This window comes from Pleurodeles waltl, chromosome 10 (assembly GCF_031143425.1).
Source record: "Pleurodeles waltl isolate 20211129_DDA chromosome 10, aPleWal1.hap1.20221129, whole genome shotgun sequence".
NCBI classification, from domain to species: domain Eukaryota; kingdom Metazoa; phylum Chordata; class Amphibia; order Caudata; family Salamandridae; genus Pleurodeles; species Pleurodeles waltl.
The window spans coordinates 504145790-504164387 of NC_090449.1; the positions used below are offsets into that span (position 1 = coordinate 504145790).

An 18598-nucleotide genomic window follows, 5' to 3' on the forward strand; every position below is an offset into this window, starting at 1 on the left:
AAATTGCCTTTGATCTGACCTATGCGGTGGGGATTGTACTGCTGTATATGAACCCTACTGCCGTAGTGAAAATTAACAGGACCTTGGGGGGGCTAGACAGGGCTACCTGCTTTCCTCATTCATTGTCCTTTGAACTGCATTGGCCCAGGAACCACTGATATGCTGGTTTAGGGATGGCCTCCTGGTCCATGGTTTCCGATGGGGAGGAGGTGGTAATAGGATCTCATTACATGCTGACAATATTTTGTCATCTGTGACAAACCCCTTGCACACAATCTCTAGACTGATACATATAGTTTGTTTGATAGGCATCCTGCTACTACAGAATCCCTTATGTTTCAGACTGGAAGGTGGAAGTTTGACCCAATGATTAGATTTAGTATCAGAATGGTTGCCAAGGGGATTCTGATAAATAGAAATGTTGGTGACCATAACAGAGGCAAAACAGCTGAGAGATTTTAATGCAACATCCAACATCAGCACAGTTTATCTCTCTCCCTATTAGTGTTGGCCACCCTTTTCTAAATAACATTCCTCCTCAGAGTCCTCTGCCTTCCATTATATCCTGTTGCGGAAACCCAAAGCAAAAATGAAATGAGAAGGTTGGTGTGGGACGAGTAGCCCGCCTCTTGCACTGAATCAGTGGGTGTTTGAGGATGGAATGTCGCTCATGAATAGCAGGAATTATTAATGTGCTTCGCAGCTGTTGGTGGTCAATGACTGGTCCTGTGTCCTAAGCCACTAGCATGAATGTGTATCTGCAGGTTGCGGATGGATTACTAAACCATGAGGTGAAGTTGGAAGATATCTCAGATAAATCATGCAATAAGAATATGGTCTTGTTGGGTACCTCGATAAAAGGATGACTTCCATAATATATGAAACCTTGACAAATAATGCTCCCAACTGCTTAGGACCACTAACAAAAAATCTAGATGCTGACTTGGGGGATCTGGGAGAACCATACTAAATGAGGTGTTCAGTCTGGGGGCTAACCACTGGCTTGGTATAATAGAGGCAAACTCGATAATATGGATTTAGCACCCGGCATGGTCTGTCACAAATGTACCATGGAAGAGGATACTTCTTGTCACATTGTTTGAACATGTGCTGAAATCTGTGGTTTCAGTAGCAGATGAGGGATGACACATCCTTGGTATCAGGAATGGAACTTCCTGATGCTCCCAATGGCTTTGCTGGCATTTTGGGTGGCCTACAGCCTTCCAGGCATAATCAAATGTAACTCTTAGTGGGAAAGCATGACATTGCTATAGGCCGTGGTGGAGTCACTGCATCCAATATTGTATTGTTATGAAAGGATGTATACTGGTTCTGGCCCTCAGAAGGGAAGAAGATGCCCACAAATTCCTAAAAGTTTGGAATCTATGGCATTTCACTATGGTTTAGAGTTAATAGACTGTGGTAGAGAGCCAGGATGCCATGGTTTTGTATCACAAGATTCAGACAAGGACCAACAGTTGCCCAATTCTTCACGATCTGTACTAGGTGGCAGGTTTCTTTCAGGGATATTCACAAGTCACAATATAGATTTACATGAAAATTTTGTTAAATGGCATACTCTTTCTTACTAGTCTAATTGCTTGTTGTTATATTTTCACAGACAGGTTTTTAATAAAAATCTATTTCAATACAGCATTTATCTTAGAGGAGTATGGGTGTGAAGTTTCAATATTTGTGTTTTTTTTCTACTAAGAAGTCTGTTTGTTGAGTTGTCTCCAGGCTAAAGGTTTTCCAGAGGAAAATGTTGCTTATGACCCATTTGTGTTCTTCTCAGACCTTCTTACTTTCTGTGCCTTCTTTCAAAGTTTGTAAACTAGGAGCAATAATGCTGTCAGATGCGGTGCCAAATCTAATAATCAATAACAGAATTTTTAAGAATAATTCAAAAGGATCTTCATCCTCTTCACTTCTTTCTTTTCTAGATAGCATCATGTAGGTATTGTCCATCTGGATTAATAAATAGTTGGTCTTTACTGATCGGAAAAACACCTTCAGGGGCATATGGGCTGTACTAATTTATTCTATATTGATATGATCGGATACCTCCATGAGTGACCATATGCTTTAGACTGCCAGCTCACACATCTTAACATCCTGCCAAATATTGTATCTATTATTGTATCCACCACTATCAAATTTGTTGGTAAAAATTCCTAACAAGCTTCTCTCTTAAGGATGTATCTGAAAATACACCACTAGGAATGTGATTGGAAGTCTGATGGAGACAGAACCCTCTTGTTCTCCCAAACATCCAACATATGACCCATTGTTCCACTGGGCACTCTCGTAGAGGATTCATCTTCAGATGTGCATGAAAATGGCTGAAGATGGAAGAAGTCATAAAATAGAGTAGAGAGGAGATTTGTCTGGCGAGAGAATGTGCCTCATCTTCTCGTACTTCTGCTGGTTAAAACATAATTGATTCTTTTAACGATGCACTTTTGTGACCCATGCGCCTACTATTGTTTCTTCTAATGCACTCAGACAACTCAAAGAAAACAAAACTTTGATCATCAAACCTGCACGCAAAGCAGGACGAACAGTGCTACAATACACAGCCCAATATAAGTATGAAATTTAATGACAATTGTCCAACCATGAACACTCTCCCAGACTTATCAGGGATCCCAATAAAGAGATTCAAGCCAAAATTCGCACTCACTTTGGAAGCCAAAGAGGCACGATACCTTAATAAAAAATGAAAACATATGGGGCCTGATTACAACTTTGGCGGAGGGGATTACTCCACCCAATGTGACGAATATCCCGCCCACCGTATTATGAGTTCCATAGGATATAATGGACTCGTAATTGGTGGGCGGGATATCCGTCACATTTGGGATGGAGTAATCCCCTCCGCGGAAGCTGTAATCAGGCCGATGCTGTTATGTTAAGAACCCCAGAATTCAAGTTATATACATACTCCTGAAAATCCACAAATATCAAGATACCCAACCAGGTAGACCAATTGTATCAGGTAGTAGGCCTCTTCTTAAATCCATAGGCCAGTAATTAGACTTTTTTTTAATCAAACCTTTCGCCGCTCAGACACCGTGCTACATACAAGCCAGTATGCATGTGATAAACCTGACTGAAAACACTCCATTTGAACAGTCAAATTGTACACTTACCACACTAGACATTGAAGCACTCTATGCCAACATCCCACAGAGAGATGGTATAAATGTGATCAGTGAGCTCTTGAATACAAGACCAACACCTCATCAAACACCTACCTTATTTATAACATCACTACTTAATCTGACACTTACAAAAAAAGGTTCCCAGTTTGGGAATGATTTCTCCTTCAAACTTGAGACATCCACGGGGGACTTTTTCACTCCAAATTGTGCTATTTTATACATGGATTATCTTGAAACCACTACCATTTTGGCATATTCTTATCACTTCAGCCACCAGATAATTTTCTGGAAACGGTACATTGTTGATATTTTTATGATTTGGAAAGGATCTCCCTCACTCCTCAATTGACTGGCTAAGCCAGAACTGCAAACCCCTAAAGTTTGCCATGCACAGTGACAATACCAAAATGTATTTTATTTATTTACTGATTATAGTGGATAATGGCCTCCTTTACCCCACCCTCTATAGCAAACCACTGAGAGGAATACTCTATTGCAATATTCAAGCTTCCACCCCTGGGCTCTAAAAGACTTTTTACCATCCAGCCAGTTTCTCAGAAATAGACAAAATTGCAACGTAAAGACTATTTATTTTAAATAAGGTGAAATACTCAGTGCTAAACCACTGGAAAGAGACTATCATTGAGTGGGTAGCCAACCTTTTAGCATAGAGGGTGGTATTACCCCAGAGAGGCTCTAATGACACCAAAGACAAAATACAATCTGAGAGACTTGTGTTCATGACTACTTTCTCACCAGCTTCCAGTTTGTCAACAAACGTATAAAGAAACATTGGAATGTAGTGAGAGATGAGAATCTTACTCTCGAACCTCCTACATTTGCTTACAAGAAAGGAAAACATCTGAAAGAGCACCTGTTTTGAGCCGTGACCCCTATAATAACCCATGCAGCCTCACTGATTTTTGGGGTCTGCCACCTGTAACTGGACATTACAAACGAGACAGTTGCAGTGTATGCCCCTTCAAATTAGAAATTGAAAAAATTGCCCATGGCACTAATAGTATCATTCTCAGATACTGCATGAATTGTAAAGCAAATAATGTGGTGAATGCAATTTTCTGTCCTTGTAACCACCTGTATATTGGTCCGACTACTCAGAAAATAAAGATCCGGATATGCCAACATAGGAGCCATTTAAGATGTAAGATCCTCACTGTTCCTTTGTTAGAACACTTTATTCAAGTTAGACAGAGTGAAAACGACATCCAATGGCAGATGTCAGTTATCTCCTTACCAGCAAGAGGAGGAAACCTGCAAACAACTTCTCAACAGGGAAGAACTTAAATGGAACTTGAAATTAGACACCATGAGAACTAGTCTAGATCGCCATGAGGAATGGACAACTCTACTGTGAAGAAGTACTTGTTTGATTTCAAACCAGTGTACAGTGCCTGTTACTCTTAGTTATTAGCATTTATTGGACTACCCTGTGCGCAAATACTTGTTTTAATTCAAACTAGTTTGCAGAACTTAATTAATTAATTAAGTGTACAACTCTATTGTGAGAACATATTTGATTGTGTGCTATTATTTTGAACTAGTTTGCAGTGCCTTATTCTTTTTGTTATCAGAGTTCACTACTCTTTTGTGAATACCTATGGAGCCTTCCTTCTCGTACAGGTAAGTTGACTCTTGTGCATTCACCTTCCCGGCTCACTTTTTCTATAATGAACCTTAACTAAGTGGAACTTTCTCCCACCACACTGGCATTACTTCTCACGCTTTCAGGTGCTCTTGGAGAGCCTTTCTCCAACCTTTCTAGTTGGGTTCCATTATCTGACTGGTGAGCAATCTCTCTTTGTTCAGATTCTTTTTTCATAATTCTTTCTTTTGGCAGTATGTAAACAATGTAAATATTGTATATAATGTAAAATTATTTCTGCTCACCGTTGGTTGTGCTGTGTTCCCAATTATAGCTGCTCCCTCTGGCTTGAGATTCTAAGAGTCTTGGTGATGATCCCACATTGCGTTAGGGGATCAAAACTCCATTGACTTATAACACAGACCTTATTTACATTGTTGTATTTTAATCACATGGGCTGTGTTCTCGTTTACATGATACACATGTTGATCACTTTATTCACTATTGTGTATCGCACTAAAAAGATCACCAAGCACGTTTTTGTCCCTGGAATCCCTCTATGTTCATAATATTTTTTATTAAATGAAGAGCATTGTTTATTACTTTTATTGTCTCATGCATTAGGAACCATTGTGTTTATAGATACATTAATGCTCAAGGCCCCTAGTGATAATTGGGTTCCCTTTGCTCACATTACCTTCTTTGAATGCTGTAGTCTGTACTAGGACTGATGACGATTTACCTGAATTGAGCTGGATCATCAAATTCTCAAGAATGCTGGAGGCAATACAAGGTGTTTGAAGATCTGTGCTGTAGGAACTGGGAAGTCACTTATCCAGGTAAGGATGGATATAAATGTTCTGTTTTTGAGACTGTGAGTGCCAACATCACCAGCAAGTACACTGAAAAGGATCATGGCTGAGGCTTCAGGATGTAAGGAAGAAACATCTACTGAAAATGCTGATTGTTCATCACAAAGCTCAAAAACATATAATATATCTTTGTAATGTGAACAATGAAGTAAGCATCCTACGGGTCTATGAATGACATCCAGTCATCTTTCAGTTGTAAAAAAAACCTATGCTCTGAATTCGTCATACCCTATCTTTTTGTCTACTGCCTTCAAGTCTGGAATAGGCCTGTATTGTTCTTCTAATCCCAAGCCTGGACAAATTGTAATTGTGGGATCTTGGTAACCTCTCAATAGCTATTTTCACCTAGAAGAGATAGGCTTTCTGAAACAGCTGGTGAAGACAAGGGAGAGTTCCAGAGACGTGTGACTATTTACAAATCACTCTGTTCCATCAGTCATTTGACTGAATCTGAATTGTAAACTTAAAAAGCTCTCCTTGATTTCAGATCGCAATTGGAAGGGCAGTGTCAGTTTCTGTACATTTTTGGGATGAAGACCCTCATGCATTCTGAAAACTGAAACAAAGTAGTTTCAACTTTATTCTTTGTGTCCTGGGAGCCATTGAAGGTTTGTCAGAGTCATAGCAACACGTAATGATTTAATCAATTTCAGGCAGGCATTGGCTGCATAGTTTTGCATTTCAAGTATTTTTCATTAGCTGGTAATTATTTTTTTGGCCATTGGTGAAATTTGACAGGCAAATGTGAAATCTTTATCGAACCAAGCCCACACATTCCTTACTGCTTCACATCTGACTGGGGTTGTTTCTTTTTCCTCCAGACATTTTAATGGTATACCATCTGTTGGTGACTCGCCAATTATGGTAAATTCATTTTTTCATGCCATTGAGAATGGGAAGGTAAGTGGTTTTTCATGTATTAGCGCGATAAAGATGTTTTTCTTCTCACCTATCTGGCTCTCTTGTAATGTAATGTAATGCAAATTTTGTGTAAGATTCATTAAAATGATTACAAAAATGATCATCAGTATTAAAAATCAAAACAACCACTTATCTAATAACGCAGACATTTTCCCTGGAAAAGCTGGATGTCTGTATGAGATGGTTGGTACCAATTTCGCTTTTATTACTCTTATGAAAGCTTCGGCAGACGGCTATATAGCTGGTGTTTTAATGTCATAGTGCAAATATTAACTTGTGGGCTGTCTGGCTTTGTTATTTCCTGGAAGAGTTTAAACAGCTTGTTATTTCACTTTATTTATATTTGGAACGCAGGGTGATTATTCTTAGATCTCTGGACTAGCTTGTGCTAGACTCATAAAAATCGATATCTACAACATAGGGACTATTGATTTACCACATCTTATGAATCCTGTTTATTTTGAAGATGTCTACCCACACATAAAGCTTGCCCAGCAATAGGACTTTGTGTCACAGAACTTGAGTAGAGACCTACCGATCTATGATTTCCTTAGAAACAGAAGGGTTACGTCCTGGTTTGTGATAAACTATTGAGCAGTTGCAGCTTCTCATGATTTCTACTGTCAAGCACTTGAAGTGTAAATTCAATCACACATTTCCATCGTGTTAACAGTATATGGTAAATAAGAGCTTCCGCCACCTCTTCCACTGGTGCTGATCTTCATTAGGGAATTATAGTTGGCCGAATAGGACATTGAGAAGTCTAGCGGTATCAGATGTAAATCAGGTTTCTGTCACTTCAAAGATAGCATGTTCCCTCTCTTTAAAGTCATTGATCTTTGGGGTTTGCTTTGCATGAATGGATGCTGATGTCAACCACTTATTCACACCAATGTTTTGGGGAGCTGAACAAAGGAGAGGTGGGTGAATCAAGGCAACTCTGTAGGGGATGTGAGAATGTGATGACCTCCTACTTATGCGTTCTGATTTTAATAAGGGGGACAGGGCTCATGATTGTTGCAACATGCGATTGAGTTGTTTTGACTCTAGTGCTGATTGGCATTAATTTTGGGTTCTTCTAGTCGTACTAAGCTAGAGTCCTTTGCTCTGTTTGGCTTTCCGTAAAACTATGCATGTTTTAGAAGGAGAAAAAGTGCTAGACTATAGACAATAAGCTAGTACCACCCGCTGGGATAGTTTTTTATTCTCATTTTTCGGCTGGTGATGACGGCCAACTCAGGCCAGGTGTTTATGATCAACTTGAATCATAACAGTGCCAGTCTAGTATAAACTTGCTGTAAGAAATACAAATTGTTGCATTTCCTTAATAATTAGTGTCAACCCTAAATCACTTTCAAGCCTAGCAGAAAGCTATGTTTACCAACTCTTGTTAAAGGAGGAGTGAAATCCAATTTGGCATTTAGGGGACATACACTTGGTTGGCTTCTTGAAAGTTTGTTTACCGAAACTGGAAGTGTTACTGAGGGATGGAAACGTTTTTTTTTTTTGGGTCAGTTTATGGGGCTGCCTTTGGGTAGCATCTTTAGATGGGTGCTGACACAGGGTATGTCTCCGGTGGAGCTGATATTCGGGGGAGACAAGTAAAGAGTCTCAGTTGATAATGGGGCTGGGCTATTGTCCTATCTCTAAAGATATAACTGGTCAGGTCAGGCAGTTTAGGGATGCAGGTCTTATTGTTTGAATGGAGCCTGGGGTAAAACACTAGTTGATAGAGCTTAGTGGAGAAGCATGATAGATGGAGAAATGATAGCATGACAGAGGAGTAAAGTCTTATATTAGTAGTCTGAGGTTGTCAACTCTGCATTACTAGGCTGTGGCACAGACCCCAGTAGTAGGGCTGGACAAGTATGAGAACAGTAAGTTCCTCAAGGGGGGAGGTTAAGATGAAAAAGCCTAAGTATGCATAGGCCTTTTAGTTCACCCTAATTTAAAGGGACCACACGCATTACAAAACATCTAGAGGTTAGGGTCATTTTCTAAAGTTCTAGCACTACTATCAGATAGTTGACAGTTTGAATGGGGTTAACAGTCAATTTGTGGGCAATCAATCAGAATAACTGTAACAGCAAAATTTTCAACCATTTTGATTTTCCTCCCAGTACCATTCATGGGCTGCTTATCACAATATGCACGGGTAAGTAATTGTGCAGTGGTTCATAGATTACAGTGCTACAGGCCCAGGGTAAACAAACTTTCATGAAAGTGCATGTTAAGCAGGAATTGTACGGTCGACAATGCGGATGTACCCTGGAATTTTCTTCATCTTAGGAAACCTGCATAACCCTGCAGTTAAGTTGAAGTCCCTTGACATGCATATTGTTGGTGTGATCGTTGGCTGTACTGGTGATGAGTTCCGTGAATTCTTCAAAGAAGGTCTTTCTGTTTTCAAGGGATCTCTTTAGTAAGTCAAAATTCAGGATTTATGATGCAGAGATGGGGAAGTGACAAATGAATAATTCAATAAAGGAGAGCTTGTTTAATATTTGGATCACGCAAGCTCATGGGACATGGGCATCACACTGAAGCCCACACATATTGAGTGAAAACAGATGATGTTCAGCATATTACGGTCTTTCGTGATAAGGATGAACTGAATGTAAATGAAAATGGGCAAAGCCAAGCCTCTGTCATAAAAAGTGTACCAAGACTATGGCCCTCATTATGAGTTTGGCGGTCTTGAGACTGCCAGACTCATGGTGGCGGGCGTGTCCCCGCAGTCGTGGCAGTTTGCCTGCCATATTATGACCATGGTGGAGCTGCCACATTCGAAACACTGCCACTGCCAGGCTGCCGCCAGCCAGCAGCTTAGCGGTCTCGGCGTTTGTAATCCTCCAGGGTGGCACTGCATGCATGGAAAGGCTGGTGGAATTGGTGACTCGGGGGCCCCCTGGGGGACCCAGCACTGCCCATGCCAAGTGCACTTGGCATGGGCAGTGCCGGGGCCCCCCTTGCACAGCCCCTTCACGCATTCCACTCCCTGAATTACGGGCAGTGGAATGTGCAACGGGTGCTGCTGCTCCCGCCGCACCGCCACATTGTCGCCGGCACCATTAGGAGCCAGCGTCAATGTAAAGGCCCTGTTCACCGCAGGGCCAGCAGGCAGAAATGCTGTTTCCGCCCGCCGGTCCTGTGGTGAACGAATAATAGGGCCGGCGGAATCATGACCGCACTGGCGGTCTTCCGGCAGGATGAGTTATGGGGGCGGCTTGCGCCAGCCCCGCCGAACTCATAATGAGGACCTATGTATGCTGATCATGTGGATAGTGTTGGCTGCATGTCAGCAGAAATTAAACATATGAAATTTTGGGTTGCTGGGACATGTGTCTGGTAATTCACAGTAGTTGATGAGGTTGCTGAAGTTAGGGTGACATATGGGCTTCAAAGTCCATTTGCATGGGTGTCCCTTTGCTCTAACAGGCCCAAACTGAAGTTTTGCATGCCTTCTTCCTCCCTTCGCCTCAGATGCCTGCGTGAGGAAACCATTTGGCCTGTGCTAAAGGAATGAAATCAAGTTACTGCATCCAGATTGTTTATGAGGCTCCTCAATGGTGGGAACTCCATTTTGCTGGCTCTGGAATAATGTGTTGGGGTCCCGGATGTCATGATTTCTACTTTGTGCTCAAGGGCAGGAAAAGAGAATAACTGGGTCCTGATCCCTGAAAAGAAAAAAAGTAATGTGCTCCACATATCCGCACAGAGAAAGGCAGCTCCCTAAAAGTATCAATGTAAAAATATTATTGTTGAATCTGATGTCCTTGATTCTAAGGTGCAAGAGATATCTAGGGATGATTGGAGGTTCGATACAAGCACTCACTGTTTGACCACTGACTGCTGCAAAAAGGAGTGAATGGGCTGGATGAGCTACTGAATCAAAACTGCTATAAGCAAAAAAAATGCAGAGCGTTTGATGAGGAGAAACATTCAAAGTGCATGTGCATTTATGAAGGTCGCATAGGTGGAGAAAACTGCAGTGTAGGAAGAGGAGATCAGCCCCTGACAGAAATCAATGGTTGCCATGTACAATATTTGTAATATTGGAAAGGGATAGGAGCCAACAGACAACATCCAAGACTTTATTATAAAATGGAATATCTAAAAAGAAAGACCCAATATAGGAAAGGATGAAGGCTAATACACTCTGACCAGGGTATGTTTGAACTAAAACAGAGCTAGAGTAAGAAAAGTAGAGAAGAGGTTTTGATATCAACCTACAGAAATATCAAATCTAGAATACCAAACCCTACTGTGTCATCAAGATGAGTGCATACAGATAAGTACAGATGTATTATTCTTAACTCCGCACTTACATACTTTGGTGATATCTAAACCTAAACCCACAACTAAATCATATCGACTGTCAATGAGTTCGAACAGCAGTGTGCAATCAGTACCAATTTTTGTTTTTACTAGCACTAACATTGACAGCGTACCATTTTCTGTTTTGTTTAAGCACTGGATTAAGGCTAGGATAACATACTCATACTGAGAGGGCCTGCTGAGGCTTTGACTTACTTTTTCGAGCAAGTAATTGTTGATGTGTCCACCTGTGGGGTCTCCCTTGAAGTCAAAGTTGATGTCCATGTATTTGCCGAAGCGGCTGGAGTTGTCATTCCGGTTGGTCTTGGCATTCCCAAAGGCCTCCAGTACGCAGTTAGATTTCAACAGCACATTCTTCACTCTGGGACCAGAAGCAAAAATTATCAAGATGGAATGAGGAAGGTGTTATTTTGGTGAGGAGATGCGCGCACATCAACCTGGACAGTACAACATCAGAAATACACTCAATGGGCCTCTGTAACATCAGCAATGCATCACCCGAGCCTGTTGAACATCAGGGGCCGTATTATAGAAGTGCCCTTGGGGCACAACATGCATTTGCGCCTGTTTTGTGTTCCCCCGGGGCACTTTGGTATTACAAAGAAGACCCCAGACACTTGTGTGTCCCTTCCAGTAATATAGATAGCGCTAGGGTACATATAGTGTCCACACTATCACTAGAGGGTGTTCCTCATTTGCAGGGGTGCATGGTCCCATGCATATGATATAGGAATCCCTTTGCCTTGGCGCCTGCTCCATACGTGGGTACAGAGGCAAAGAAACTGTCAGGAGGCACACTGACAGAGTGCCACCTAAATATTGTCGCACTGTTAGTGCGCCCCTTGATGGCAGCCCTCTGGAGGGGGCAAGGGAGTCCATAGGGCCCCCGCAGACATCCCTTTGCAGGCGGGTGGCATATCACACATACAGCGCACCGTGCAGTCGGCAATCCGCCTGCACTTTTAAGGAGGATTAAAGATCCTCTTGCAGGCAGGTGCAGTGAGTGACTGCACCCACTTGCAAGGGGATGTCTGCAGGATCCATTGGACCCGCTTTCCCCCCTTCCGAGCGCTGCTTGGAGTGGGCGCACCATCAGTGTGCCTATTGACGGCTTTTTTGCCTCTACGACAGCATCTATAGTACAGGGCGGGTGCAGAGGCAACTGAATTCCCTCATTTGCATGTGCGCCAGCGCTATTGGTATTACATAACAGGCCGCACAAGAGTCTATGGCCCCTTCTGTAATACCAAAATTCCCCGGGACGCGTAAAGCGGGTGCACGAGCCCACTGCAACCCCATGGCACTTTTATAATACGGCCCTTAGAAGACATTGTGAAAACCTGCCTCAAATACCCCCTTGTTTGCTGTAGACTATCTGTCTGCGGCCCTGATTTGCCGTAATACATCCACAGCCCATAATACAATAGATGGTGATGTATTCATGCAACGTCTGTCAAACTGGACAGAAAAAATAATCTATAGAAATCAAGGGTCCCTTTACAACTCTACAACAAATCAACAAATAAACACATTCTAACCAAAGGAAGTCGAGTCAACATTTGGAGCTTGGTCATCGTTCATCTTATTGCTCTCATGTCTTCTTAGCAGGTGTAATCAGGCACACAAAGTACAGATTCAGATGCAAGTAGTGATACCGAGATTATTCCTGCTTAGATAGACCAAGAAACAACAAGGTCTTGGATTACCTAACCACATTTATCACTGAATGGGTTTATCTTCATCTGTCCACATGTGTGCAAAGATGAACCTTCTCCTGTTAAAGATGACACCGAAGAACATCTTCGTCTTTTTATAGTTCATTCATAGGCTATGCTACTGACACCGCTGAATGCTACAGATGTGGGCAATAATAAAAACCCAGTGAGAGGAAGAATGTGTGGGAACAAACCTATTATGTAAGAGACAGAGAGTATGAGGACACGGTCTGCTTTCATTATTTCTGGCTTGAACCATACTGACAGTCCCGAAGGAAGGCTCACATCTGGAAGGATGAGGGGCAAAGAGAAGGCTGTCTACCCAAGCTAGCCAAAAAACTGTGCATTGTGTATTGTGGAAATTAATTTGCAATGCAGAGTTTTATGGTGCTTCATTTGCAAAAGAATGAGCGCGGGAGCCCAAATCTCTGCTCAGGAGCCTGCACAAATACAATTACACTTCAGCATGCTGAATACCAAAGCTCTCTAGTCATGATTCCACCTGATGCCCCTTCTATCCTCTGCCAGACGCTCTCTGCCCCTTTATATTTATCTTGCCGGTTCCTGCTTTCTCCCTTCATTATTGTTTTTTCGTCTTTCTCTTCCTCAGTTTTTCAGATTTGGTTCCTTTTCCCTGTCTTTCGCCGTATGTCTAATGCAGAAAAATAAGTGCCTGTTCCCTAAAGGGGGGCGGTGAGCCCCACCGGCTCAAATTAAGCACTGGAGTTTCGGGTCTGGAAAGGGAAATCTCGCAGCTTAAGTTTATTACATCTATTTTTCCAGTGTGTTGTTACAACCTAAGGCAGTGCTTTAAATGAGCCTCCAAAGACGGTAGTCTTTTCAGCACCTATCGAAGTATATGAACTTGCACCACAACATTCAGACATATATGATCCAATTCTCATCTCTTACCTCGAATCTTTTACGTTTGTTCTGTGCACTCCTGTGAGCGCTTTAAGCCATGATAGTTGTTATAAGTGAGTAAAAATGACAACCCAATGTACTCCGGTGGCTGGGAATGTTACCCCGAAGGGAGACAAAAATCACACAGTGCCATCTCAGATTCTCACAAAACCGAGAAGCTGACACCTTCTTGCATACATTAACATGCGGCTCCTGACTTACACTATTTAACACTTTTCTAAAAAGATTTTCAGACAGACGGCTCTAACAAGAGTGAAAAAAGACGAATAGTTTTCAAAAATACGCTCAGCGCTATGCCAGGCCTGTCAGAAAACCCAGAGGCACAAGAGTCCACCTCCTGCAAACAGGAAACGCTTTAAAATGAACGAATTGCTCAGTGGAGTGACTCCTCTACTCGAGGGGCACAGGCCCCGCTCCCTCGGTAGTGTTAGTTTACTCAGGAGAAATGAGAGGTATTAACACAAAAACATGATCCTGCCTTCCCTTAGGCTAAACGTTGCTCAAGAATGACATTTTGACAATTTATACATATATTGAGTCAGACTGAATTAACATGAGGCACTTGAATTTATTGAACAAAGGGGCATATTTACAAGAAAGTGGCACATTAGCCCCGATGCACCACTTTTCTTGCGTTCCCCTCCCGCAACCGAGCGACATCATTAATGTGCCATATTTACAATATGGCGCATCATGGCAGTCTTTAGGACAATAGCGTCAGAAGACACTATTGGGGAGCTTTGCAGGCTTAGCGCCAAAAAGTATGGCGCCAATCCTACAAGGTAAAGACAGGCCCATTGAAAACAATGGGAGCGTCATTTTAATGCCTGCCTTATGCAGGCATTAAAAATGTTTCGAAAAATGGCGCAGTGAAAGCTTGTAAATGTCACTGCGCCATTTTTACGAGCTGCCTAACGGGGTTAACACCCCTCTTGCATACATTATGCTGACGTATGCATAATGTATGCAAGGAGTTACAAAGTGGTGCAATGCATGCATTGTGCCACTTTGTAAATATAGCGCAACAAAAAGGCCACCTTAACGCCACATTAGCGTAAAAAAATTACACTAATGTGAGGCAAGGTGGCACAAGAGGTTTGTAAATATGCCCTGAAGTGTGCCAATTTAGCTCAAGAAATAACTGAACACAAAGCATTGTCCTTTGATGGTAAAAGGACAAAGAGGTGGATATTCATTCAGTAGCTGAAAAGCATAATGTCCCCACTTTATCAAATTGTGTGATCCTGTGCAAATCACTTTACACCACTCTGCCACCTTGAGATTGTCAAATCTGAGACCACTTTGAAGATGCTCAGCTCAAGACGTGTGATATTTAAAAACTTCACTTATGTATGTTTTAGTAGACGATAATGTTGCTGCACATCCAGCAATAATACTGGCCATGTGTACGGTGAGCATGACACGTTGACAACTCTTGGTTTACTTATGGCAGTGTTCTAGGACAATGGAACATTTCTCATTGAAAACCTATTACATTTAACAGATGTCAAAGCAATGACATGATGAAATGAAACCCAAGTGTTCAAGAAATAATCTATTATTAATCTGAAGGAGTCTTTTTTGTCATATTTTACATGACGTTAGCAGTATTATTCACACGCTGATCCTTTCGATGGTTCGGCTTGTGCTTCGGCTCTTGGGGCCAAGACAGACACCTCGGCTCTGCTTTGACTCTCCCTGTGGCCTCCCCACTTCTACCCCTGATTTGCGAGCAAGGAACGCAATGAATGAATGCATTCAATCATCATTTCCAAGAGGTGGTGTAACACGCCTTCTTCAGCGTGCTCGGCGACATCTTTGATTACTGTCCAACACCACGTCGTGGAACAGGTCAGCTCTCTTGTTAAGGGTTTGTCTGCATTGTTTTCGTCCAGGAAGGATACAGATACAGCCCTCCAGGATGCGAGGAAGGATATGTGAAAAGGGGCTAGTAAAGAAAGTCCAATTAGGCTAAACCCAACCCCTGCTTTTGACACCCCACATCAGTGGCTCTTAACTTGTGATCTGGGGGTTTCCGGGGGTATGTGAGGTCTACTCAGGGGGCGCGCAACTATTTTACAAAATTAAATACTATGTAATATTAAGATTAGTAGTATATAAAAATAGATAAGCAAAATCTAAGATTTTAAAACATTTGCTAAATTTAATTATGAGTTAAAATAGGTCAATATTTTAGCACTTGTTTGGTGTATACCTAGTTTTGTATTTTAATGTTTTGTTGTTCACATCACAAAAAGTGCTGAGACCGGGAGTCCCCAGCTTGCAGTAATTACTCAGTGGGGGTCACCGGATTCCAATAATGATTCAGTGGGGTCCACACAAGTCAAAAGGTTAAGAACTGCTGCCCAACTTAATGATGCCAAAGTTAAGCAAATGGTGTTAGTCAGGCTGCCAACAAAAGCTCTGTCCTGGTGCTCATTTTGTATTTACACAGTGTAGGCCAATCCAGATAGGACACACCAGTCAGCAGTTACAAGTGGAGCATCCATGTAATCAGCCGTTTCTCCCATCGGTTTAATGTTCACTCAACACCTCTATTTTTTTATTTGAAGATGCTATATGGCACATATTGGTGTAGGGTTTTACTCTTACACTGATCATACCAAGTTTTGTATGAAAATCTCAGCCAACCTAAAATCTGAAACTGCAAAACTAAAGTCTATCCTCGTAACTCCTAAGAATTGATGTCTCAATCCGAACAGCATAAAGATCAAGCTAAGCAATATTGTTGTTGTTCTTGCTCGAGACTCTTTCCACAGTGCTTTCTTATGTCACTCCCCTTACTATCTTTCTGAAGGCTAAAGCACAAACTAAAATAAGATAGTTAAAAAGGATCCCCATATATCCATGAAGCATCCCTTCAACAACATTGTCCTGCTGGGGTGGAGTCTGGCTGCCGTCTGAAATGGCTGCCTCAACTTAGAGCTCCGAGACCAGAGGGGAGAAGGATTACCCAAACAGCTGTCAAAAAGCCTCCTTGGAGCCAGAATGAAAGGAAATATACATGTGATAACAGTATGGGAAGCCGTTCATGTCAAAATTACAGAAACTCATATAGGACACATCCTGAAATACATAGCGTGCTGCAAAATGAATATAGCACCAACCAGAATAAATGTAATATGTGTTAAAATAAATTTGATACCTGGCAGAGTGAATCTGATCAGAACCAAAACAAATATGAAAACTGGCAGAGTGAATATGCTACTTAGTGATTAATATGAATAACACACACTCCAAATTTAATAAGAGAGATACTGAAATATATATCAATCATAATGAAATAAATATGGTCCGCACTGTAAACACTAAAGTAGTCACTGAAACGTACACAATATTCATAAAAAAGAATAGGACATTTTTTGAAATGACTGACATATGCCAAGAGGAATATGGCATACAGTGAAATGAATATGACTGATTGAAATGAATATCAGGTACTGAAATTAATATATTAGATTCTGTAAAGAATATAATGCACATTAAAACTAATATTTCATACAGTGACATGAGCATTACACATGTTGTAATGAATATGAATTGCACTGAAATTAATATTACCCAGATTGCAATGAATGAGATATATCGAAATGAACAGATGACTTAAAATGAAAATGATTTGTGTTTAAATTAATATAACCCCATTGAATTTAACTTGACATGCCTTCAAATGAGTATGACCACAGTTGAAATTCTCATTACATTTGTCAATCTGAATATGGCATGCATTGAAAGTAAAATGGTACATATTCAAATAAATATGACATATGTTAAAATGTATAAGTTGCATCTTACAATGAATATGACAAGTGTCAATGAGAATATGACCTCATTTGAAATAAATCTAACAGTGATTGAGAGGAATATAACACATATTAAAATTAATGTAGCATCAGTTTAAATGAATATGAGCTTCATTGAAACAAATCTGACAGGTTTTAAAATGAATATGAGCAACGTTAACATTTACATGCCATTTATCAAAATGAATACGCCTTGAATTGAAAGTAATTTGGTACACACTGACATTATTATGATATGTGTTGCAATGGATATAATTCATGTTAAAATTAATATGATGTGTTAATATGAATGAGACATCCATCAACTGGAATGTGACACATGCTAAGATGAATATGACTTGCATTGAAATTAATATGAGCCAATTTGAAATTAATTAAACATGCCTTAAACTGAATATGACCAATGCTGAAATTAAGATGAAACTTGTCAAAATGAATATGGAATGATTTGAAATTAAAATGTCACACATCAAAATGAACATGGCATTATTGAAATGAATATGACTTATGTTGAAATGGATATGACCGATGTTAAAATTATTTTGTAAGGTGTTAAGGTGAATATGACACCCATTGAGAAGAATATGGCAATAATTGAAAGGAATATGACACCTGATGAAATTAATATGGCCCTATTGGACCTGGCCCTTTTTGCAGGGTCATCCTCAAAGTTTTTGGCTCCTTCCTCTTAACTTTTCTGACCTGTTTTTGTTGGCTTTAGGACTCTGGGCACTTTACCAGTGCTAAAGTGCATATGTTCTATTTGAAAATTGTATTGGTGATTGCTTTATCCATGATTGGCATATTTGATTTAATAGTAAGTCCCTAGTAAAGTGCACTAGAGGTGCCCAGGGCCTGTATATCAAATGCTACTAGTGGGCCTGCAGCACTGATTGTGCAACCCACATGAGTAGCCCTGTAAACACTGCCTAGACCTGCCACTGCAGTGTCTGTGTGCAGTTTTAAACTTCCAATTCGACCAGGCAAGTGTACCCACTTGCCAGGCCCAGACCTTTACTTTTTATACATGTAAGGCACCCCTAAGGTAGGCCCTAGGTAGCCCCATGGTCAGGGTGCAGTGTATGTGTAGGAGGCTGGACTGGCTTGTAGTGAGTACCAAGGGGTACTTACACCTTGCACCAGGCCCAGTTATCCCTTATTAGTGTATAGGATGTCTAGCAGCTTAGGCTGATAGATAATGGTAGCTTAGCAGAGCAGCTTAGGCTGAACTAGGAGA

At 41.1% G+C, this 18598-nt stretch overlaps 1 protein-coding gene across 2 annotated transcripts in view; it reads right to left on the minus strand.

Moving 5' to 3' along the window:
- LOC138261666 (unconventional myosin-Ig-like) overlaps nucleotides 1-18598 on the minus strand; it is a 912364-nt gene that overhangs the window by 739747 nt on the left and 154019 nt on the right. For both annotated transcript variants that reach the window (XM_069210894.1, XM_069210895.1), the window contains one exon: nucleotides 11094-11259. In XM_069210894.1, coding sequence (XP_069066995.1) covers nucleotides 11094-11259 — 166 coding nt within the window. The remainder of the gene's footprint in view (nucleotides 1-11093; nucleotides 11260-18598) is intronic.